Genomic DNA, 27259 nt, shown 5'->3' with positions numbered 1-27259 from the left:
ATAGCACTCAGCATGTTGAATTTGACGGCTATCAATAGAAAAAGGTTACGTATTCTCTTCTTATTATTATTCTTATTTTTCTGACGTTACGTCCCTACTGGAACCGAGCCTGATACTCAGCCTGATATTAGTCATTTAGCCAGGTTATTAAATAGGAATTTTCTTTTATAATGTAATTTCTGACAAAATAATAATTCTTCGACATATCTTTGAATTCAGTAATAATGAAGAAATAAATTCAATAAATGAAAACCGTCCAAAAACATTGATTGTATTAAACAAACATTTTTTTACCATATGCATTGTTGTTCATTGAATGAAGTTTGTAGAATGCACATCGGGACATTAGTAAGTCTTGTGGTATCTGTAGTTTTAACGTAAAACATTGACAAAAGTGCATTAATATAGAATGAAAATCTTAAATTTTGAAGCAAATAAACATCCTTGATTTTCTGAGCCATAAAGTATTGTTTTTAGTACCGCTCAACATGCACGTGAAAAATAGCGAGATTGAAAGATGAGAAGCAGGTTTTGTTCTAATGTGGGCGTAATGCCGAAAGGCAGGTGTATTATTTCGAGGTTGGAAAATCTGGCGGCCATCTTGGATTTCGACGCCATCTTGGTTTTTAGCAGTTGAATGATTTTTTACCATCTCAGTGCTCATCATGTTGAATTATGAGGCCCACGATAAAAAAAAACAAACAGATTCTATTTTTTTATCTTATTTCAGCTGTTCAACTGATTGTTCATTTCTATCAACGGTTTTAGACCAAATAAATGAATGAAATAATGCTATTTCTCAACTCGAAGATATGCAGAAGAATCTTTCAGGTAGCAAATAAGCGTTAAAAATAATATTTGATAATTTGTTTTCAAAGCTTGTTAAGCTGAAGGGCTGGCTCTGTTCCAGTAGGAACGTAACGTCAGGAAAAAGAAGAACAAGAAGAAGAATAAGTGTAACGGTAGCATTAAAATTCAACATGTTGAGTGCTATCAAGGTAAAAACTCATTCTATTATTTAAAACCAAGATGGCGTCAAAATCCAAGATGGCCGCCAGATTTTTTTCACTCAAAGTAATACTCCTATTCTTCATCTGTCTCAAATAATACACCAACGATTGAAAACTTGTTTCTTTGTTGTACAAAAAATGATGTTTACATTGATTGAACTCGCAATATACGTCAAAATAGTAGAACATGATTTAGAAAATCGTTCATATCATAGGGTAAATACCTTTGCTCACCTAGTTTCTGTAGCCTATTTACGCAATTTTTCCTCAGCTTTCTGATGGTGATCTCAGAATTCAAAACAAGCGGTGCGCTAATGGTGAAAAAACGATTTTTCTAACAAAATTCAAGGTGGCGGCCAAATTCAAAATGGACGCCGAAATTTTTTCGAGTTTAAATGAAAGCTATATCCTTTCTCTTTACGATGCCACTAAGTTTGCTATGTGTTCCAAGCGAAATATGAGACATATCCCGTGAAGAAATACCCAAGATTTATCAAAAAATGGGCTTTTTCGCCAACTGTTCAGCTGGCTGGCGTACGAGGGGTCCACCAATTTGAGAAAACAGAAAAGACCACCCTTAAGTTTTATCGAAAACTAGCGATCAGTGACATAAAATTGGAATTCTAACGATAGGTGCCGATGGCGGCCTGGTTTCAGCGAGAATTGCTCACTAGTAAAAAATATGTTCAACCTTCAATACCTCAAAATCCTTATCAGCTAGAAGGTTGGTGTCTTCGTCAAAGTTATTCAGCAGAATTAGGGCTATCTGGCGGTGGAAGGTCTGATAGAGAATTTTCCCACTAGGTGGCACTAGTGACAATTTTTCTTCAATTGTCTGTATCTCAAGATACTAATCAGCTTGAAGGTTGGTGTCTTCGGCAAAGCTGTTAAGCAGATCAAGGGCAATATGGCGGTGAAGAATCTGATTGGGAATTCTTTCGCTAGGTGCCGCTAGTAAACAGATATCTTGGCTATATGGCGCTAGTATCAATTTTTCTTATTTTTATTCTTGTCTGTACACAAAGATCCTTATCAGTTAGGATGTCGGTGCCTTCTGCAATGTTTTGAGCAGATTGAGGGCTATCTGGAGGTGAAAGATATTGGCGCCAATGTATGAATTGACGCTTATATTGAGCTGTTCGGTAATCCAATCCGCATGGTTATTAAATTAATTAACTCATTACGCGTGGTAAAGAAGGACAAATTATGGGTGAAATTATTAAAAAATCCACGTGCTTGGCTGGGATTTGAACCCAGGACTCTTGTATGCTAGACGAGCGCTTTACCAACTAAGCTATCGAGCCACTTGGTGACCCAATAACTGAGTTGGTTACAAGTTTAGAATTCGAATCCCTACAGACCACGTGGACCCCTTTCATAACCCATATCCATCCATCTCATGTTAAATACGCTCGTCTAGCATACAGTTCTGGGTTCAAATCCCATATCACCCATAATTTGTCCAACTTTACCACGCGTAATGAGCCAATGTATGGCTGAGTAGAAATTATTACCAATGCGTTTCAAATAGTTATGAGGCATGCAATAGCCTAAAGCTGATTATCATTAAAAGCTGATTTGGAATGCCCATTCAAAACCTGATTGGTCACATGACCGTAGCAAATCAGTAGCAATATGCAACAGTATTGTTGCTCATGATCCTTATCAGCTAGAAGGCTGGAGTGTTTGGCAAAGATACGCAGCTATATTCAGCTGTCGTCGGCCAAGTTGTTTAACAGATTAAGTGATACCTTATGGTGGATAATCTGATTAGAAACACATCTTCTAGCTATAAAGACGAGGTAGAGAAGATTGAAAATTGCTTTTTACTTTCGTCACTTAATGGATGAATATCCAATCAAACTCTTTATCACTAGATGACCCTTGATTTAATGAACAGCTTTGCCGAAGATACCAATCTTCTAACTAATAAGGATCTTGAGATACAGACAAATGAAGAAAATTTGTTACTTGCACCACCTAGCGGATAAATTCTCAAATAGGTTTTTCACCTCGAGATAGCCCAAAAATACGGTTGCATATTGTAGCTGATTTGCTACGGTCTTGTCCAGCCACGACCATTCCAAATCAGTGATAGAGATGATTGAAGATTTGTTCTTACAAACGCCATCTCGCGGATGAATTTCCAATCCACCTCTTCACCGCTAGATAGCACTTGATCTCCTGAACAGCTTTGCCGAAGACACCAACCTTCTAGCTGAAAAAGATCTTACGAAACAGACAATTGAAGAAAATTTGCTGCTAGCGCCATCTAACGGATAAATTTTCATTCAGACTCTTCATCGCGATATAGTCCTAATTGTGCTAAATTACTTTGATGAAGACACCAATCTTCGAGCTGATAGGGATCTAGAGATACAGACAATTGAAGGAAATTTTATACTAGCACCACCTAGCGGATAAATTCTCAATTAGATGTTGCACTTCCAGATAGTTCTTAATCTGCTGGATATCTTTGCCGAAGACACCAACCTTCAAGATTATAGGAATCGTGAGGTATATGTAAGATTGAAAATTTATTTTTACTAGCGTCACCTAGCGGATGAATTTCCAATCAGACTCATCACAGCCAGATAGCTCTTGATCTACTGAACAGCTTTGCAAAGACACCAACATTCGAAATGATTAGGATCTTGAGATCCAGATGATTGAATAAAAATTGTCATTAGGGCCACCTAGCGGATGAATTCTCAATCAGGTTTCTCATCGCCAGATAGCTTTTGATACGCTGAATAACTTTGCCAAAGGCACCAAACTTCTAGCTTATTTGGATGTTGAGATATTCGTATGAGGCCATTTTCGGACCCCTCTTGTCCACGCTTTTTCTGTTACCTATATACAGGGGAGGGGTCAGTAGAGATGGCTCACCCAAGGATTGTAAGACCAACTAACCGCTTTTACTTTAAAACTTATTTCAAATTAATTGATTTACTGGTCTCCGAATTGTGGCCCTTTAAAACTTCAAGGGTCGTCTCTGGCCTTTAAGGGTTAAGGACGGATCAAGAATTTAAGATCACCTTCTATAATCACGGTTTCGAATTTTACTTCACATTTTGGTATTGCAATGCCCCTTGCCCCAATTATGGAATTTGTTAATGTTTCGAGAGCATTGTCAATCAAGTTTTGTTTGCAAAAAAATTATTAACATCAAGATTACTATCGATGTATGTTTCATATGTATTCCAGACTGCTCGAACATAAGTGGAGTTGATAGCACTGAAAATCGCTTCATGGGATATTTGAAATGTAACAGGCTGATCAGAATCAAAATCAGCTAGAGTAACCAGTTGACTACAAAGTTGACTGGAGTCGGTTAATACAAAATCAATCCTAAGAGGGTTTCCAGAAGAGGAAAAAGAAGTAGTGCTATCAGAGTATTGAATTAAGAAATATCCTTAGTGCCCACTCATCAAATAAAATTCTGCCGTTGCAATTGCTGACAAAAAAAAATTGACTGCGTACGTCATTTTGAAGCAAATTAACTTGCTGCCCAGAGCATTGAAAAGGCAAATAGGCAGCTATGAAAGTATATTTACCAAGCTGTGTTTCAAAAGAAACACAAAACGTTTCAAAAACCTTTGTTTCAAATGACAAAAATAAATTGATGTTTTATACGCCTATGAACTCCACATGCTTCATCCGGATGATCATTACGATAAACAAAAAAGTTTGAATCTCTTTTGACTCAAAAGTTTTTAGTGTTCAAAACAATATAGCCTACCCAATGATGCTCTAACAGCTGTATGTAAATGCTATAAATTATTTAAACACCTTTAAACATTTTAACCATGAAATTGGTCCCATTACTCCTGTGTGGGCTACTTCGGCACTGATAACGTTTCAATAGCCACCGATCGAGAAGAAGGTTGATGATCAGAGGGGGGTTGGGTCTGACGAGGAGTGGAGTTGTTAAACAACCATCATCATCATAGCCACCGATGGATGGACCGACGAATGGCCTGCCGGCGAGCCGATAGCTGAAGGCGACTTCGGGGATTAGTCTTGCACGCACGGTAGACGCGAACGGAACGGAATCGGTATTCAATCGAGCAGAGAATTCGCTGCAGTAAATTACCGCAATCGAGCACGGTTCATTGGGTTGGCTACGGGCACAACATTATCAGCTTATCGGACGCTTGTCGGGGATGTGAGTTGAGCAGTTTGCAGAATGCCTCAATAAGGCTGATTGTTTGTGAATTTCATGTTGGATGAATTGCGCTACAGTTGACTGGAAAGTTCCGAAACTCTTGGAAGAGACGTGACGATCGGTGAAGTGCTGCTAGTTAGATAAGTGAGATGAGCAAGAAGAGCTATACCGTACCGGTGGCGGACGTTGAATCGCCGGATCATCGAGATGACCAGAAACTGCTGGGGAATCCGTTTGACAAGCTGCCGCCGATCATCATCGGTGGACCGGAGGGGAATGGCTACCATGCGTTTCAGCAGAAGGGAAGCCCGGTGACGCCCACAACTCCGATCGTGTACGCCCCTCGATCGCCGTCGCTCGGAAAGAGGTACGTTTCATGAGGGGAGAGTTACTTGGCCCATACAGGATACCGTGGGGCTCCATGGAAAACGTTTGGGGCAAAACATGAGTTGATGCTTTTGGGCGCAGAAAAAGGGTGATTCATGCTACTACGTGTGGCAGACGAGTATATCTGATATGCTATCAGGAAGAATGACTTGCCTCTAATTTTCGGATGGTACATTACCCAATATCAATGAATCAGCTCTTTAGTTCGGAGCGGAAAGAACTACCTCAGAGTGAAGCTGGAAGATGCAAGATTGTCACTAAGGACTGTTCATTTTATAAAGTGGACACTTTGTTTATGCTATATCTTTTTTATTTATTGATAAAATCGTAATCGGTTTTCTGTGTATCGTTGACCTATTATTCTAAAATGCTATGAAAATATAAAATCTTTGAAAATGCTTTTGGTTGAAGAGCTAAATAGTTTTTCCAAAAACTCTTAAAACAAGCTGTCCGTTAAAGTTTAACATTATTTTTCGCAAAACAAAAATCCTTATTTTTATGAACAAATTGTATGTTTGTATCCTTTACTATTCTACTAAAGGTAAAGCTTTAAAAATATCAATCATATTCCACCATTCTATGACATTAGGTAACTTTAGTGATTTACCCATTTATGGTCAAATTTGCTGATACACCATCCTTTTATTCCCAGCAAAAGAGAAAAGTAAAAAGCGTGTTCAAAACTAGTTTGGATTACTAAAGAAACTATATTAGTATAAACGAAAGCTAAATCGTGAGATTAAACCACAGTCTTAAGTATAAATTTTACTGTTTATGGTAGTTTAACTAAAAAGTCTCATACTTTTAAAATCATGTACGCATATTTATCGATCTACAGAAAATTGTAAACAGTTTTCTCCGAATTTTTCAATTGGTAATCTCAGAATAACATATTATGAAAATAATATGTGGAAAATAAAATCGATTTTATTACAGCAGTGTTGCCAATTTTGATGATTGTCATTGTACTTTGATAGGTTTTCTAAGAATAAAGCAATTGTGTTTCTGTTGTGCTTTGAATGTAACGTGGGGACTTACTAAGTAACTCTATGAAGGCGTAAGTTATTTTTCATATTAATACTATATTAGGACTTCCGTCAGGACGTACATTTACACAAAAAATTCTATTCATATCAATTCCCATCAAATTTAAAAAAATCTTTAAAAATATACGGGAAAATTGATTTTATTATATCTGTAAAATTGTTGCTCCAAAAATAACTTGATTTTTTTCCATCAGGCTTCTGATTGATTATGATTTCGAGCAACAAGCCTTTTTTGAAAATAGAAAATATAAATTATCGAATTTTCCAGCCAATTTCTTACAATCATTGATTTTGATAACCTCAAAAAATCGACCGATCTAATCGTTGTTCCATATTCGTGTGAAATTTAATTATTTTGGAGAATTTTTATTATCACAACATTGTACAATACTAGTCGAACGATGTGCAAAAAAAAAAAACGATTGAAATTTCATTGATTAATAAGAAAGATACAGCATGCACAAGGTGTCCAATTTTTAAAATGAACAGTCCTTAATTGACTTTCGGAAATACATTGCATTACTTTTCTTCAAATTGATTGACAGAAACGATTTAATATGAATCCCTGAAAATTCTTAATAGTTCTATGATTACCATTACCAAGGGCTAAAATAGCCTTAGCGGTAAACATGTAGCTATTCAGCAAGGCAACCCCGACGGTCGAGAATCTTCCCGCAAAGGGAATTTCCTCATCATCCAAGGCATAGAGCATCTTCCTACCTGTCCTGCAAAAATGATAAATTGGCGCATTAGCTATCATCCAATCAGTTTGCTCTTCTCCATCAGTAAACTTTTTGAAAAGTTTATTTTGAACAGAATGATGCCCACATCAACGAAAATTCAATTTTTGCCAATGAACAGTTCGGATTCCGCCATGGACATTCGACCACTCATCAACTTTTACGTGTCACAATTTTGATCCGTTCCAAATGTGAAGGCTAATCTATTGGTCTTGCTCTTCTAGACATAGAAAAAGCATTCAACAGTGTTTGGCATGAAGGTTTGATCGTAAAATTAAAAAACTTTAATTTTCTAACATACATTTTTAGAATAATCCAAAGTTATCTGTCAAATCGTACACTTCAGGATAATTGTCAGAACTCTAGATCTGAAAATGTTCCTGTAAGAGCTGGTGTTCCTCAAGGCAGAATTTTGGGACCAATATTATACAACTGACTTACCTGAGTTACCTCAGAGATTTCAAAAATCATTGTATGTGGATGACACAGGCCTCTTCGCCAAATGACGGCGCCTGCGTGTCATCTGTAGTTGATTGCAAAAAAGTTTGGATATATTTTCTTCATACCTGCAAAAATGGAAGGTTTGATGCTAGATAAAAATTTAACTTTCAAAAATCACCTTGAGGGCATTCAACCAAAATGTAACGAATATATAATCTAAACTTTGTCCTAAGAACAAGCTTACGATCTTCATACAAATTTTCAAGCCAGCCAAAGAAAGCAAGCTCTGTAGAGGATTCAAAATATTTTTTTTTTAATAATTCTGAAGCTTCCTCCCTGGTGAGTTACAAGAATATCGAATGTTGAAATTTTGGAACAAATGTCCAATAAAATAAATAATAATTTTAGACAAAAATCATTTCGTTATATATTTAGGTTAAATTAGGTTAAGTCATTTGATAGCGTTTTTTCTTCTTATAAGCAGGTGAAATCAACTCACCTGTAAATATTTTGAGCTGCTACGGCAAATGAAATATGTTGTTTACATATATACTATGTTGTTAACAGAATGTTAATAAATGCTTAATTTAGTTGATAATGCTGTCTAACACAGAACACCTAGATATAAGAAATTTATGTTATATTAGGGATGATACTAATACAAAATTTAAAAAAAAAATGAATTGGCACATATAGTTCTTAATGAATACCTGTATTTATGAAGCTGAGAAGCGGGCTACTGAGGAATATTTTGTTGTTCAGCTTAAGTTTGTACCGTGATCCAGGGGCAAATTGATCACTATTTCGCAACTTTTTGTCATGTTTTTCTTTGGAATTCAAATATTGTCAAATTTATTTCGGTAAAACCATTAATTCATTGATCTCTATCAGACTATGTAGTCGTTTTTTGATGAAACAAATTTTAAAATTTCATAAAATAAGTTTTAATATCAATAATTGAAAATGACACATTGGGGCGAAATTGATCACTATATAATTAAGCATATTTTAGAAAGTAAAATTTCCCTATCTACTAAATTTGAGTCTCCTGAATCTGAAAATGATATCAAAATTCTTACAACTTGTGTATACCATCATTTTATTGCAAAATTAAACTTTGTAAATCTGCATAATACGCCTAAATGTAACTGACCTTAATAAAAATGAAATAGTTTAAAATTATCATTTGACATCTATAAACTAGACAATATGGAATGTTCGTTATGCCAACGAAGTATTAAGCATCCTTGAAAGGAAATTCTATTTGGTACCGACCTGATTAAATTCACCCCAGTGATCAATTTGCCCCCGGATTACGGTATTCAATTCTCAGTAGAAACGAACTGCCAGGAAACAGACGAAGAAGAAACTGAAACGTATGATGATCGAAATTTTTGTTGTAATTTTCGGTTAGAAATCTAGATGGATTTTTTTGATTTTTTGAATTGTACTGCTTGATGGATGGTCCATCAAAAATTTAGAGGCGTTTCTGAGGACTTTATTTTTAAAATATCTATGCATTAATTTTCAGAAAACAATGAACATTTCTGCAAAATATATTTTTGTAGGAGCTTTCCTGATTCCTGACTTTGGAGTATAATATGCAATGAACATCTCTGCAGCACAACGATGTATCGATGTATTTTCATATGTGGCAGCTCCTTAGTTGTTAGGCACATTAAGGAGTCTAAAATCAAGGATTTATCAAAAGGTTATACCCTTTTCTCGCTTTTTTTCTATTCGACGGTCAATGTAAGGTTTATCTTGGAAAAAATTGATATAAAATATGGTAAATAATAAAATATACCAAATCTCGCAATCCAATTTATGTGAATAAACTGAGATAGAACAAACTTTTAAGTGGCCAAATAATCGTAATTGAAGATTTTGTGGCAAGTACAGGGAAATAACTCTGGTTTTTAAAGCATTGTCAGAAGTGCAGTAAGAAATACTGGTCCAATCGCAATATATTTTCCTGTAAAGGTTGTTGCATTTGAAAAACAATGAAAAAATATGAAGCTGTGAGTGTTCTTATCGAAAACATACGTTTTATTCCAAGGTTGGCATGCGGTGGTTCGCCTTTGAAGCCATTAGTAAAAAAAATGCTTTAATTTGGGTCGATTCAACTCTAAATTGAGTTCTTTCAACTCAAACTTGAGAAAAATTTAGTTGCTCAAATTAGGCTTACTGAGCCAATTCGTACCTATAACAGGAACGTGCGGCTCAACCGACAGCTGCTCCATGGACCTATGCACGGGTTCACTGTCTGACGTTTAAGCGGTGCCGTGTTATTTACGTGACCATGGCAACGAGTGCATTCGGCACCGCTCAAACGTCAAATTAGTGCATTGGTCCATTGTTTTCAGTCTACATCCTTGACGATACAAAAGCCAGTGCTACTGGTATCCTTTTAAAACAAATTTTGTGAACAAATTCAAATCAAGGCTCATAATTTGGTTGTTTCTTACACGTTTCATGATTCCGTGCAGTAAAGGATGATAGTTCTTTTTAATATCAGATTAATATTCAAACGGCGACATGTTTAGAGAAAATTGACACGATTTCCATTATATTGCTCTTAATTAAGTATTTGTAATTTATTTTAGCATTGTAGGAACACATGCGGTAAACTTAACATCGCATAAAAAATAAATTTGAAACATAAACAGTTCATGAAAAATTTCCAAACTTTTGATGGAAACTATAATTTATGAGCTAGCAAAACGGTCGAGCTTGCCCTGTTGCCTTCCAACTCAACGATGTGAAAGTAGGCTTTTGCCAAAACGACCAATGCGAAGTGATCTTTTTGGACAGGCACTTGGTTTTGTTTTTGTACTTAGACCTGTCATTAATTTGCCAATTGACTATTTTTGCATGTTTATTATCGCGTGGGAGTTACGACCCAAGAGACAATTTTACGAACTACTTCCAGGGTGCTATAAATAAACGCCCACAAAACCACGGTCAAGGCACTATTGCCTTCATCGGATCCCCCAAGACCTCTTGAAGATAAGAACGTGACAAGTTGGCCCACTCTGAAAGAGGCTATGAAGTCTATAATTATGTCACACGAATAAAGCAAAATAGCATTTATGGTAGCTATTTTGATGCCACCTGTTCTGGATGAATGTTGCTTCATCATGAAAATGATTTTATCATAACGTTGATCTTGCTGGATTTATTCCAACGTAAACAAAACGATATAAGATTGAAAATACGCCTGTAATAATTTGGTTCGTACTGCTTGTTCAATATTTGAAGTGATTAATTTCGATATAGTGCTTAAATCTTTAGGGCCGAGTGAGATTCACTGACGAATTCCATTCAGAATGAGTCGGAAAAAAATCGAGCTCGATAGTCTTCGATTTGCAGTAAATTTTACACATTGTTTTAGTATGATAGAATAAGTGTTTTCCATAGAAAAATTGATCATTTTGACTCAAGAATAACTTTTGAAAATGGCCTATAAATTTTTGCATGCAACTTATTTGATAAATTCTAACTCCGAAACTGTTGATTTTAGAGAAAAATGTTCTATGAAGAAGTTGTAATTACACAAAAACCCCATTTATAATATTTTTTAAATTTTCACCATGTAATCTTGATAGTAAAAAGATGTTTGAGATAAAGTTTCATGATGGAGAAATTTTTAATAGAAAAGTTTTTCAAAGAACAAATTTTGACCGATTTCCAAAATTTTGTTATTTAGGCAAAACTAATACGTTTTGATGATACAATAAGAATCTTGAAATGATTCTGAACCACTTTGATTATATGGATAATTTCTCTAGAAGTAGTTTTCAAATTATATCGAGTTTAATCCAAAATAAAAATATTTTAATATTAAAATAGACCATTTTTATTAGTTATTCGCGATTCTTCATCAAGGAAAATAAGTAAGTGGAAAGAAATAAGGTCTGTACTCTCGAAAACGTACAATGATTGATGGAGAGTCGCGAATAACTAATAAAAGTGGCCTGTTTTACTATTACAATAATATTTTTTGCATTCAACACGATATAATTCGAAAATGGCTACTTCTAGAGAAATTATTCATATTAACATTATGGTTCAGAATCATTTCAAGATTATTTTGGTATCATCAGAACGTATTTATTTCAATAAAAAACCTAAATTTTGAAAATCGACCAAAAGTTGTTCTTAGAAAAACTGTTTTATTAAAAATTTCTCCATCATGAAACTTTGTCTCAAACATCTATTTACTATCAAGATCCTATGGTTAAAATTAAAATAATATTATAAATGGGGTTTTGTGTAATTTAAAATATAAGTTTTATGTTTGAGTTTTTTATGAAAAAACATAAAATATTTTTTCAGTGTATATATATTTCTTGTAGGCCAAACGGTTCACTATAACTTCTTCATAGAACATTTTTCTCTAAAATCAACAGTTTCGGAGTTAGAATTTTTCGAATAAGTTGTATGCAAATATGTATAGGACATTTTCAAAAGTTATTCTCGAGTCAAAATGATCGATTTTCCTATGGAAAACTCTTATTGTATCAAACCAATTACATGTGCAAAATTTACTTCTAATCGAAGATGATCGAGTTCTGTGACTGACCGATTTGACATGGAATTCGTCCACTGTGAAATGTGATGAAAAACAAGTTAAATTGCGTGTCCCCATCTGAAAGTGGTATATTTCAAGTTATTTAGCATTTGCTTAAAGAAAACGCCAGCAGAAGAATAAATCATATTCAACATTTCTGGGTTTGTTTGGGCAGTAATTGTGCTTCAAATTTTATCAGGTCAGTTTAATCATCGTACTATTTATACTATATACTGTTATGATTCGGCATTTGTGGATGTAAAATTGTCTCAATAAATGATGTTTTAAGATGATTCAGCTTTTTTTTCGCTTTTTATGGTAACTAAGCAGCATTCAACAAAGTCTGACATTTCGGGCGTGCTGTTTTGAAGAATATACGCAAACATATATTCCTTAGTGATAACGCAATATAAGTGACGTTATATTGTAGTGACAAGTATTAAATTGGTGTTGTTGTATCTTATGTGCCCAAATACTGATTTGTGAGGTATAAATAAGGTAAGTCAACAGAAACCAAGAGGAAGTCATGTAGTTCAAAAGCAGATTTTATGACAACAAGGTCTATAATATGAGTCTTCTATCGAAGCCGTAACAAATAAGAGTCGTTCAGCCACGGCAAGCAGTTAAAATAAGGTATTGTATGCTGCAATAAAGCTGGTTTTGTAGCAACAAAATTTTTCGACTTTATGTTTTTGCTCTAAAAGGTTTTGCAAACAGCCAAGAGTTGAATTATAAAATATCATCTTTTGGCAACGTTAAATGTAGCCTCTAAGTATTGTAGCAATCACGTAATTGTCATAAAACATCAATAAATCTACGCGAAAGCCAAGTTGCTGTTGAATTGTTACTTGGGTTCTCCAACTTTATGTTCCGAAACGCAGCTATCTGTTTCAGTTTTCCATACCTCTTTAACCGGATTTTTTTTTAAATTTCTATTTTGAACGTTAAAACGACATTTTCGAACATAGGAGCCGGATCCTATTTTTGGCATTTTCGATTCACTTCGGCAGTGGAGATTTTTGAAAGCTACTGGGTTCATATTTAGCTTCAATATGCGTCGTATTGAAATGCTTCTTATTGCAAAGATTCAGACAATTCCTTTACCTCGATATCTGCCAAAAGGGATGATCCCTTAAATATCAAATTAGGGAGAGTTGGCTTTACTCAATTTTGAACCGGTTTCTGATTTCACTCACTTTTTTTTAAATTAAATATTGGGACGGACCTGTTGTAGTTGTTAGAACACACGCCTCTCACGCCGAGGATCTGGAATCGAATCCCATCCCTGACATAGGCACTTATGACGTAAAAAGTTATAGTGACGATTTGCCTTGGAAAGGAAATAAAGCCGTTGGTCCCGAAATAAACTAGCCCAGGGCTAAAAATTGCGTTAATAATGATAGAAAGAAAAAATGAAATCCACATTTTACTTCCGACTCGAATTAAATCGAAATTAGTCGAGCATTGGGTTTATTTTATTGCCTGCGTTTACTACAGAAGTTTAATAAGCTTGATACAAAATAAATCGGAGTTATATTCTGTTACTGCCACAGCATAAAACGATAAAATATAGGGAGGTCAGAATTAGTACATGGGAGGAATTTGGTTAAAACATCTCTAGTTATGTCCTGGTAGGATATAGCACAAAACTTCTCAAAAGAAAAGTTTACGTGCTGAATCAGGCTTTCACGAAAACATTAAACTACCCATGCCGTTATCGTTTGAAAAATATGTCCAAAAAACTCTTACTAGGTCTGAATTGGACCATGTACCTCTACTAATAAACCTCTGATGAATACAGGCATGTAAAATGCAAGGGTTATTCTCGAAACAAAGCACTCCAGATTTTTATATTTGTTGGTAGAACCCGTCATACATTTTGGAATTTCCGAGAGCAGTTTTTTCGTTTAAAATCATCTAAGTTTAAGGTCATTGTATAGGGCAGCCAGTAATGGCTACCAGTATGGCACATACCATACCTCCCCTCACTGCTTTCCCTTCTGCCCAGTGTTTGGTTGGAGCAAAATTATACAGGCATATTAATTGCATTCTAGTCACTCTTACCTCTTTTTGCAATGCTAGACTGCTCCTTTTTTGTATGCTATAAAACTTTTCGTCAAAACTCAATTACTTCAACTTTATCACGCACCTGAAATGCTATTTCTTCCAGCTTCTTCTTCCAATCTTCCTAAACACATTTAAGCAACTTTTTTTCAATTTCGTTTTTGAACATTTTCACACATAAAAATACAATTAAAATGTTTTCACTATGATTATCGATCACCATATTATTCATCATCAAGTGCAAAATCACGGGAAAGCATCGGAAATCGCGTTTAAGTGCAGTAAAAACCTAGGACAGATTTCACTTTTGCGAAATGTAAACAATCACTACGGCAATCGTGTTGAGTACACTGAGGCAAAAAATTAATAATTTCTCAAGGAATAATTATGATTTGGCGCCACAACGATTATTGTTGAAATTTTTAAATTTTGTTAGCTGAAGAATTTCATTATCATTCATTTCATGAGTCAATCAATTAAAATCGATAATCAACGCAATGATAATTGGTTAAGTAAAATTATCAATTGTTAATAATGTCTGCCTTTCATTTCAAGCGTGCCTCAAAATTGACATGTTTTGAAAAATGTGATCTGCCTTCGATTAACTTGTCTCCAACATTGAAAGTGGAGCTGTTCTTTTAGCGATTGTTATGAAAATCATTTCAAGTAGTGGCTCTTGAATTATTCAAAGCTCTCACTTATGAAACTTATGATCCCAATATTGAAATGGTTAAGCGTCCAACGAAACCATAATTTGGCTGGTTCATAAGTCATGATTTATGGAACACCTAAGTATTTTTGCCTCAGTGTAGTAATATTAGTAAATTCCGTTGCAGTGTTGCCATAAACTTTAGTGTGGATAATTCATACGAACCTCATTTGTTTTCGAGTCATTGTGTTTTACGTAATAAAAAAAAAACCAAGAATATTTGTTTCCATTTCAAAATACTCGCATTTTTCAATAACTTTTCAATTACTAGAACAGGCTTGATAATGCTCCTCAACATCGTTAGAGTTCGGTGAAATAGTCTAGAACAGCGTGCTGCCTTTGCTTCTTTGCGAGGGAGCGAAAAACTGCTAAGCAGAGAGGTAACGAAAAATGAGCGAGGAAGATGCAGCACAAAACACAACAGAGTAAAATTCCATCAAAAAAGGGCGCTCTCACAACTCTCCGAGGACTGTTTGTTCGGGCGGCAGACTCAAGAGTTCTTTCGAAGTGTGAATAAAGGTGAGCATCGCAACAAGAGATAGAGTACCTAAAAAAATCCTCGCATTTTTTCTGCACTCTCACTCGAATCGCTTGAGGGGCTGTGTTGAAAATTTTGAGTTCAGTTTTTTCTCCTCAGAAAAACGGCAAAATCGCCAACTCTTTGCCTCGCAGAGGAGTTTCAATCAAGCCTGACTAGAAATATTCAATATGTAATAGCCGCAGCGCTACTGTGTTAGCTGGGATGGATATTGTTGTGATATGATTTTCGCCGCACAATCGTTGTGTGCTAAATGTACATTCTACTAATAGAGTAAGGTGGAGCAAAAGTTCGACCTTAGTGGTATAATCAAAGTTTCCAGGAAAAAATAGCAGTTGAAACAAAACAAATACCATACAGCGAACATATTGGCTATAATTTTGCTTAACAAACTTGTGTTAAAATATTTACCCATTTTTAGTTATAACAGTTTCAAAATTGATTGTCTTAAACGAACTGGTGGGACAAAAGTTCGAATCTAGTGTGGGGCAAAAGTTCGTTAGCTAAAACACAAAATATCAATACTTTTATGCCAGGCATACTTTATACCAGCCGTAAACTTATGTTTGCCGAAAAATACACACTAAATTTTCAACAAAAAATGCCCAAAACAGGGTGAATTGTAATACACCCAAAAAATATCAGTTTTTCGCAAAACTAAGTGGAAATGTAAAATTGTTGTGACATTTTTCGCACGATCAGGCAAATTTCGCTAAATTTGAAGATAATATGTAGATTTTAGGAAATTTGAAAAATTTTCCGTGGGTTTATACATGGGTCGAACTTTTGCCCCGCAGATTCGAACTTTTGCCCCGCTATGGGACAAAAATTGATTCCAACTATTTATGAAAAAACTAATACACGTCAAAGCATCCTTATGATAGGCCTAGAAGCGCCCTTACATAAAATATTGAACAATATTTTATCTTCATTTGGTTCCATGCATCGAAAGTTTGACCAAATATTACAATATTTACGTCGAAAAACAACAAAGAGCCATAACTTTTCCAAATCTCAATCGATTTTTATAATATTTGAAGTGAAAGTCTCTTACTTAAATAGCATTCGAACCACCATGACATTTCTAAGTTTTGATTTGATTTGATCTTAAAAAGAAACTCTTGCCCCACTCGAACTTTTGCCCCACTTTACTCTACCTATGCAGTTGTATCACATGGCTTTGCTTTATAATGTCCTTAAATGAAAATGTGAACAAAATTGTTTTATTCGCCAATCGAAACATATTTTCAGTACAAATCAGTTTTTAGTAGAAAAGCGGCTTTTGAAGTTTCGATGATGACGATGATTGCGATCACGAAGGCGACTTAAGGCGAAGTAGGCCGTCATTGAAATTTGAACGCGTCGTTGATGATTGATGATGAACGGGAAATGTTTCATTTTGGTTTATGACCTAGAAATATCTTGGCCATGTCCTTGCAACTGGAAAAATAGTTTGGCTAGAACTTGTTTAAGGACATCAAGTATAAATAGCTGATTTCATCCAAAATTTTATTGATGTCATAAACGTTATTGAAGCAGCTATAATAATCAGCATCAATGTTAAGATTCTAACTGGATATTACTTTTTTAAATCAGTCAGGTAGGGAGCCGGTTCCTTTTCTTGGTACTTTTGATTTATTTCACCAATTTTTTTTTTGAAAAGCTACTGAGCTCATATTCGATCACAATATGCATCGTATTGAACTGTTACTTATAGCAAAGTTCTAGAAAATTAGGCCGAGAAAAAAAAACCATGTCAAAGTTTGTCACGGTAGTGTTTAATTAGTTCTTTCCCCTACAATGTATTTTTCAATACACATTTTTTCCACAATTGATCAAGATTTTTTTTAAATAGCAGTTAGTAAATTTCTTTTGTTTTTGTATGGGTATTTTTCAGAAATTACCAGAATTTAATCATTACATGGATTTTTTTTATGACTTCAAAAGTCACTGTAGTCATACACGGACATTGAAAATTTGTGACTTAGTATGGTGTACCGTAAGTGCAAAAGTTCGGAGCCAATAGAACTTACTTCAAACACGATTCTTCCTCTTCTTTTTGGTGTCTGGAGTGTCTGGGTTCGATTCCCTGTCGGTCCAGGATCTTTTCCTAATGGAAATTTCCTTGACTTCCCTGGACATAGAGTATCGTACCTGCCACACGATATACAAATGCGAAAATGGCAACTTTGGCAACAGAAGATCTCAGTTAATAACTGTGGAAGTGCTCACAAGTACACTTAACAAAAAAAAAATTCTATGCAGGTACAAAGATATATTATTCCATGGGAAATCGAGAGAATTCCCCTTACGAAAAGATCCTCCACCTGTGGGATTCGAACCCACGACCCTGTCTGACGACCTCCAATGATTCTAAACTTTTTGGGGGCGCTGCAACATTGAACATGGGTGTTTCAATACTCGATGAAGCGATTCGACACTTTTGGCTAGTATTGTACATACAAAAATAGTCAATTATCAAAGACATGTCTCAGTTAATTAATGCAAAAGTGCTCGTAAGAACACTGAGAAGCAGACTCTGTTGAGCATGACGCAAAAGAGACGTAACGCAATACGGAAGAACTACTCTTGCACAGCTATCATTCTAAAATTTAGTCCTCATAGCCACAAAAGGGTTTTACCGCGTGTATATCATATTAGCATTCCCAACCAACCTCCAAAATATCATTCGTCGCACGAGACCATCGTCCAATCGTCCACCATCGTTCCGCGTTATCAACCATTATTGTTTTATTGTCTCCGAAAAAAACATCCTCTCTAATCCAGCCATCATCGGTTTCAACCTGTTTACATGTATACTTTGGGTCGTAATTGATATTCATTACCAGCCCCCAGGCGGCGGCTGCACGACAATTGTCTGATTCACGGGAGGAATTAAGCTGTTATAAAACGTTTCCACCGTTGCACAGTGGTTGCACTTCATAGTAAAGTTGATGATAAGTACAAATCTTGCTGAAATCGTTTATAAATTCTAGTTCAGTGACAATCATGATGCAATTTTATCAAAATTAATGCTGAACATTTCAAATTGAAATGAAGTAATGGTTTTTTAAATTTTCATATCATGATGAAAAAATGCACAAGCATGCACAACAGTTTTGAAAACTGCAAAAAAAAAACCTAATTAAGTCTCATGTTACACCCTTATTGATATTCTCAAATGGTAACATTTCCAATACGATTCAAAATATAGAATAATGCCCACTTTTTGAAAATTCAAAAATGATAAACTTTAGCAGTGTTTTCAAAAAATTGCAAAATGAAAATTCAAAATGTATTGCTGTGTGCGTTTGAAATGCAAATATCAAATGCGGGAACACCAAATGCGGTAAGATTTGCAACAAGGAAGGCGAAGTCAAAATTTGATTTTCTTTGCTAGGTTGGCGGTGATATGCATCATGGTTGCTAAGTATCCTTTGGTTACTTTGTGTTACCGCGTTAGAAGCTCAGTTAGACTGGATTTGCACGTCAAATGCAAACAGCAATACAATAATCGATGACCTTCGGAAGTTATTGTACAATACTAAAGACAGCAAAAAAAAAACAAAATCAGTGAATGAATTTGAAATATTTTTTTTAACTTTTGGTAATATTTGGACCACTGTGCGTTGAAAAAAGCTCTGCTCGCTGGACGCCAAACATTGTTGATGAGATGTTGGCGTAGTTGTCCAGAGGGTAATCGATTGCATCTTGTTGACGGCCCGAAGGTCTTAGCGTATTTCCGATGATCCTTTACAGCAGAATTGATAAGATAACTATATCTTGTATCTGTCACATGGATGGTGCAATCGTGTAGCAGGCGAAACCGAATCCAACAGCTGCGTTATCAGTCAGTCAGTGTGAGAAAAGCCAGAACAAGGAGGCTTTGCAGTGGATCCACCAATTGCCAAGCTGATGCTTTGTTAGTTGTTTGTTTCTTGTCATTCGACTATGGGAACAGAGTAGGCTGATGATAGTCACCTGCTGCCATATCTGAATACACTAGGCTACACTGGTTGATGCACTTTGGACAATTGCAATGTGTTCAATAAATCTTGGTTCACTGACTTCAAATCTGTTTCAGAACTTTCGTACAAAATCGGGTCATAAGTGTATAAAATATTCAGCATTGCTTTTGTTTTGGCTCGGAAAAGCTGAATTTTTCCACATAAATATTATTATTTATGAGTTAAAAACTGAACATGTAACGACATTTCTGAAAGCCAGAGTGTCTCGAAATCTGCAAAATTAGTTGATTCCATTGCAAATGGTCAGAATGCGTGGGAAAAGATCTGATATTGTCGCCTAGTGTTATCGAATCGGTCACTACGGAAAATAACGCGTTAGAAGACAAGCGACAACGCTTCGACTGCAATTGTCACATCGGCTGGCTGTGAGGCTCGCTCGCTTGGCTATGATTGATCGTTTAAACGTGACGGTGGCGGAATTGTTCCTTCAGCGTCGTCGTCGTCGTCGTCGATGACGGATTCCCATCGTGCCGTTTTAATTTTGATATTAGACGATGGTGCACCAAAACTTTGCCGCATAAGCTAATTACCTGATATATTCGTTGCTAATTTGTGTCGCGTCGCACGGTACAAAAGTCGATCACGACAACGATGGCGTCATCAGGTGCGGAATTGCGGCTGTTGTGGCGTGTGGGAGAACTGATAGTGGATGAGGTACGCCGAAATTGTTTTGTGGATGGTGCAGCGCGAAGCACTTGAGTTTACAATACAATTTTAGTGGCAAAACGGACTGCCCTTCTATACCTGAAACCAGGTATAATAAAGGATAAGAATATTGACTATTGGGCCTTTCTTAGCCGAGTGGTTAGAGTCCGCGGCTACAAAGCAAAGCCATGCTGAAGGTGTGTGGGTTCGATTCCCGGTCGGTAATCTTTTCGTAATGGAACGTTCCTTGACTTCTCTAGACATAGAGTATCATCGTACCTGCCACACGATATACGAATACAAAAATGGCAACTTTGGCAAAGAAAGCTCTCAGTTAATAACTGTGGAAGTGCTCATAAGAACACTAAGCTGAAAAGCAGGCTCTGTCCCAGTTGGGACGTAATGCCAAGAAGATGAATATTGACCAGTGAATCAATTGTCAGCCAACACGCGGCAACAAAGACATTTTCATCTCCTATTCTTGTTGCAACAATTTTGTTCCGCAACATCAGTTTATCATCACTTGAACAGAATATGACAAAGATCGATCACCGCGTGCGCAGCGATTTTCTGGGCTTCGCATTGCAATTTTCGAGAACTTTCTTCGTGTTGGTAAACATTGACACACTATCGAACAGCATCCATAAAAGACATTTGGTTTTTTGTTTAAAATAACTGATTAATTGCGAGTTGAAAAGGTTGCAACAATGTTGCGCCCTGTGATTGTCATGACAATTTTGCTTTTGATTGTGTCCTTATCCGCAACAGTTGCAACAAACGGTTGTGAGCGAGCTTGCTTTGTTGTTTGTTTTTCATCTATTTTGATGACAATTTGATTCACTGATATTGACTTTATTTCTACACGTTCAAACCCATGGCCTACTATACTTAGCTAGTGTAAATGGGAATGCAAAACAATTTTCAATCGAAAAATCCTTCGAACATAATCAATAATAGGGTTGTAGAGCACTGTTTAGGCCGCGCCTTCTGAGTATACATCTATTCCGAAAGCACGCCTCCTCGGCTTATCGTTTTACTGATGTCAACAAAGTGTTCACGGTCCAGTGTGACGTGTGTTGAATCATTTCAATATTCACGTCATGAGACAAAAGAATCAATCATCGGGTTCGACAGTTTACTCGGAAAGTTTTCGCATACAGGATATCAGATCTACACTCGTTGAACTGCAGTGACGTACGTTCAAGATTCGGAAGTGCATGTGATATTGATTGGAGAAGGATTGTAGCTGTCGGTGGTGTGAAATTAATGGCCCTAGCTGATTCAATCGCCAGTGAAGATATCATCAGAAGAAACAGTACTTTACAATTTTTATTCGACAAAACATCATGTTTTGGCCTAAATCAAATTAATCACGTAAAAAACCAGCAAAATTCTTACTTGGACCTCTTATTTACAAATTGCACTGAAGATTTCTGTGTGTATACATCATTATCACCTCTATGGAAAAATGAAGTATTTCACACAGCAATTGAATATTCAATCTTCATACATAAAACTTCTCTCCCCAGCGACTGGGAGTACGAGGAAGTGCCGGAATACAATAAAGCAAATTACAAAGAAGCCAAACGTAGACTATGTACAATTAATTGGCAACATATCATAAGTATTGATGGAAATGTCGACACCGAAGTAGACAAGTTCCATTCAATTATTCAACAAATAATTAATGAAACTGTGCCAACAAGAAGAAAAAGACGAGTACAAAATAACAAATTACCGGTGTGGTTTAGCCCACATCTGAAAAACCTAAAGAACAAGAAACAGAAAGCGCATAAATTATACAAAAAAGAAAATACTGCCACCAACTTACAAAATTATCATGACACATGTAACCAACTCAACTCAGCCATTAACTCCGCACATGAAGAATATAATCGTAAGGTCGAATCCGAAGTCAAATCATGTCCTAAAAACTTTTTTAATTATGTAAACACACAATTAAAAAGTAGCAATTTCCCTTCGCGAATGCATTTTGACGGAAACATAGGTGAAAACTCTTCCGATATCTGCAACCTCTTTGCTGATTTCTTTCAAGAAGTGTTTACCACCTACTCTGAAGAAGACCGCGACCGCAATTTCTTTTCTTTTTTCCCAGAAATTTCTAATAGTATATCTATTGAAAAACTATCACAACAAGAAATCTTATCGGCACTAAAAATCTTGGACGCGTCAAAGGGAGCAGGACCGGATGGCATTGCACCCGTGTTCTTCAAACATCTCTCAGAAGAACTTACCATTCCCTTAGAACGCCTTTTCAACATGTCTCTAAATAATGGAAAATTCCCAGTAGCTTGGAAATCCTCATATTTGGTGCCTGTTTTCAAATCAGGTACAAAATCTGACATAAGGAACTATCGCGGAATTGCCATTATCTCATGTATTCCCAAACTCTTCGAATCTCTCGTAAACGACAAAATTTTCCAGCAAGTAAAAAACCAAATTACTTGTAGGCAGCATGGCTTTTTTAAAGGCCGCTCAACATCTTCCAATCTGCTAGAATTTGTATCTTTTATTCTCAGCGCAATGGACAATGGCAAGCACGTAGAAGCCCTCTACACTGACTTCAGTAAAGCATTTGACCGAATCGACATACCATTATTAATCTTCAAATTGCAGAAAATAGGAATGGAGCCAGGACTCTTGAGTTGGATCCAGTCATATCTATCACATAGGAAACAAATTGTGCGCTTTCAAAATAAATTATCAGCACCCATTTCTGTAACCTCTGGAGTACCTCAAGGTTCTCATTTAGGCCCACTTCTTTTTATTTTGTATGTAAACGACATTTCCTTTTTACTTAGAAAAATAAAATTTCTTATATATGCAGACGACATGAAGCTCTTCATGGAAGTAAGTAATTCTAGCGAAGCAGAAGAATTCCAGAATGACATTAACTTATTCTTCACTTGGTGCCAAAAAAGTTTACTTCAGCTCAATATCAAAAAATGTAATTCAATAGCATTTAGTCGAAAATATGTAACACCACCAATTGAAGTATTTTTAGGAAATCAAGTAGTGCAGTAGTGTAAAATTGTAAGGGATTTGGGCGTAATCCTAGACTCTAAACTCACTTTTGTAGAACATTATAATTCAATAATAAACAAAGCAAACAGCATGCTTGGCTTCATTAAGAGGTTCAGCAACAATTTTCAAGACCCATATACTATTAAACTATTGTATACTACATATGTAAGACCAATTCTGGAATACTGTCCCCTAGTATGGAACCCGTATCATGTCGTACACGAAGAACGCATAGAATCAGTACAGAAGCAATTCCTTTTATACGCCCTTCGGAAATTGAATTGGACTGTGCTGCCACTTCCGTCGTATGAAGCACGCTGCTGCTCATCAACTTGGAAACACTTAAGCAACGCCGGGAATCCGCAATGATTCTCTTTATAAACAACATTATTTCGAACCGTGTAGACTCCGCTGCACTTCTTTCTCAACTAAACTTCTACACACCCTCTCGGCATTTAAGAACAAGAAAATTATTTTCAGAAAAATCATGCAGAACGCATTATGCTCAAAACGGACCAATAAACCGTATGATGCGTCAGTATAATGTACATTGCGAATTCATTGGCATTACTATGTCCAAAGAGCAGCTTAAAACACAACTAAAGAACAATAGAAGTAATCCATAGCATGTTAGAAAGTATTGTAATTATTGTATGTAGTCTACCTATGCTTGACGAAATAAATAAAATATAAAAATATAAAAAAAATATAAATATTAAAGAAGAAACAAACAGTGGAATATTTGAAATAGCCGTACGAGCAAATCCACACTTGACACATCGGATGGATCAAACACAAGTCAATAATGAAATAGTTGGAGAGTTATTGACTGCATGTTGAATGATTTTCACTGATTTATCAATGCAATACATCAATTTTGATGAGGATGTAAATATTCCATCATCGCTTTTTATATTTTTGATTTTTTTTTTTAAATAATAGTCCCACTTCTTACAAATCAGTTTCCCAGGAATTTTCGAAAACGTTCTTTTGATTGAGAATGCTTGCGAAGTCCTGAGTAACTTTATTTTCTATTGGACTACTGAGTCCTAATTTAAAATTATGCGCGCTTTCAAACTGCATAGCAAGTTTTTGAGACTAGGGTTGTCGCAAAATATCAATTAATCGATTATAGTTCAAGAATGCCGATTATCGATAACAATTAATCGACTAGTATTTTTCGATTAAACGAATTAATCGATTTTTTTTTTGAATATGAGTTCTTACTGCTATAAGGTACACCGGAGAGCTGAAGCGGGTGGGGCAAAATGAAATACTAAGTTTTAAACATGATGACAAGTGTTAGCAGGTTCTTCGATCCTTAAAGTTTCATTGGTTAGCACAATGTTTCTATAGTAAAATTTTAAATTATTACGAATTTTTACATTTCATGTTAATCCAGCCGTTTCAACTTGCCCAAAATTTAATTGAAAAACAGTTTTGAAAATTGCTCCCAATGAATAAATCCTTGTAAATTCGGATTGACGTGCACGATGAAGTTCTTCTAAAATTCAATTGAACTTATCAAATTTTCGAATCATGGAACTAAGGCTCATAGCTTAGTAAATTGAGTTATTTTTATAAATCAAGATGAATTTAAATATGTTATAGGTATACAATTTCGTTGAATCAATGGCCTACATTTATTATTCTGAAGCTTATCGTTCCCTGCCCATTTTTCATGATTTTCATTATGGAAATGAAAAAAAAAACAGACACATAAAACTGACCCATTTATGCAGAACATACAGCTTTGTAGAAAATTTCTGTTTTGCTTCCCATATTCTTGGAGAATAATTGGATCGAACTTCCATTGAAATTTGTGATATTTTGATTCATGGTAAATTGTAGGGAATAAGTTAAAGAATTTGTAAAACAATTCGTATTTATCAGAACCACTAATAATGTTTACGGAATTGTTACAAAATTCTAGGGATATTTCGCAATGAGTTTCTGCACGATTTTCGAATGAACTTTTAATTCATTTTTCAAGAATTTTTAATATCTATTTTCTTAATATCGATATTCAGTTTTCTCAGGTAAGCTCTGTTTAGGTTACTTCAGAGTTTTCTACCTTCTGAATATTTTTTTTACAATCCTGCAACGGTAAAGATTAATAGAATTTTTACTATTAATCTATGCGTTTGTTTTTTTTCTACATTATAACCTAGTTATCCCGGCATACTGCACGTTTATGGGCGTTTATTCTACAAATTACAACACACAATTTCTTAACGTTATCTATGAAGTCCTGGACAAATGCATCAGTGAAACAAAAAATACAAACCCGTTGACCCGCTCTCATGTGAACTCTTGACTATGACTGGTATACTGCCCATAACTGCATAACAGTCACATTCGACGTTTATGACAATTTCGAGTTAATACCGTGGAGAGTCATCAAACGATAAATACTTTCGATCAACTTACTGAAATCTGTGAGATTGTTCTAGACTAAAAAAATACGATTCTACCCCATTACCCCGAATGCCATTTCCCCGAATGCCATCACCCCGAATTTCATTACCCCGAATGTGCCATTACCCAGAATTCCATCACCCCGAATGCTATTCCCCCGAATTTACAATTATCTTGACATGATGATATTGATGACATTTCCCCATTTTATTGGAATTCGGGGTAATGTCATTCGGGGTGATGGGTCGTTCGGGGTTTTGGAATTCGGGGTAATGGCGTTCGGGATAATGGCATTCGGGGTAATGGGATTCGGGGTAATGGGGTAGAATCAAAAAATACCAATTTGTTTTGTCACATTGCCAATTGTAATCGCATAACAGTCACATTGAGATTATACATGAGCACCGTATGTTAGTATTCTGTAGCAATGAAATATCTAACAGAATAATTGTCTGACTATTCTCCAAATATGCAATGTTGTCTGTACAAAATGTCAATCTCAAGTAAGTACTTTTTAGTTCATGGTAATTTTTAGAAATTTTACTTTCTTCCCATACTACCATAAAATCCACACTTGGTGTTCCATTTATTCAATGCCTACTTTTGTCGAATGTTACAAATATGCAGTTATGGGCAGTATAGGACTGGAACTTTTTAGTTCCTCCCTGGAAAAGACCCAAACTGGAACCCAAAAAAAAAACAATAAGAAACCAAACAAAAGTTAAGAAAGCTTAGAGAAACTTGTCATGATTTTCACTAGGAATTTCATCTGGATATACATAAAATTTCCCAGTCATTTTTTCAAGTATGTCACTAGAGAAACATCAAGGGTTTTTTTTCAGAAATTATTAGTATATGAAAAACTGAATCAAGTACTATACCATTTAATTCCACTAGCGTTTGTACCCTTTGACAGATACGCGTATTTCAACATAAACTGTAAGGCCGTCTTCAGTGTCGTGTATCAGACTCAACTTGGAAATTATTGGATTATTTTTCGAAATAAATCTGGAAGAAAATTTTAATGACGAAAACTAGACGCACGGTAAATAGTCACATAGCGTACCTGGGAGGGAGAAACCGATACAAAATTTATGTACGTCATAGTGAGCCGAGATTCTGCTGCCACGAACTGTCACTGTGAACCCAGATCTTGAAGAATGGACAAACTTGATAAAAGCGCGTAATTGATCAAAACAAATTTTTGCATTCAACAAAGTTGACAACAGTCGGTTGAAAATCAATTCCTGCAACACCCATAAGCAATGCCACGATAGTACCTTTTAATTTGATCGAATATAAAGTATTGAAACACGCATCTTTTTACTGTTTTCTAATCATCATTAGAACATAAAACTGTGGCCCTTTTTCCAAGTTTGTCCAGAAAGATCTAAGGTACACAATAAAAGAAAACTAGCGATTTTTCCCAAGCCTGCCTTGATTGTCG

The 27259-nt window shown here is 35.6% G+C and overlaps 1 protein-coding gene across 4 annotated transcripts in view; it reads left to right on the top strand.

Annotated features, from left to right (window-relative positions):
• The window catches only part of LOC5571227 (G protein-activated inward rectifier potassium channel 3), an 80132-nt gene that overhangs the window by 31785 nt on the left and 21088 nt on the right, over positions 1–27259 (top strand). For 2 of the 4 annotated variants that reach the window (XM_021851312.1, XM_021851314.1), the window contains exon 1: positions 5020–5545. The exons of 1 other annotated variant lie outside the window; for it this stretch is intronic. In XM_021851312.1, the coding sequence (XP_021707004.1) occupies positions 5328–5545 (218 nt within the window). In that variant the 5' untranslated portion in view covers positions 5020–5327. Of the gene's footprint in view, positions 1–5019; positions 5546–27259 lie in introns of those variants that run through there. One more of the 4 variants, XR_002501615.1, reaches the window with a different exon arrangement.

The sequence above is a fragment of the Aedes aegypti genome, chromosome 3, assembly GCF_002204515.2.
Source record: "Aedes aegypti strain LVP_AGWG chromosome 3, AaegL5.0 Primary Assembly, whole genome shotgun sequence".
Classification (NCBI taxonomy): Eukaryota; Metazoa; Arthropoda; class Insecta; order Diptera; family Culicidae; genus Aedes; species Aedes aegypti.
The sequence above is the reverse complement of the archived record's forward strand: the minus strand, read 5'-3'. Positions and strand labels throughout refer to the sequence as shown.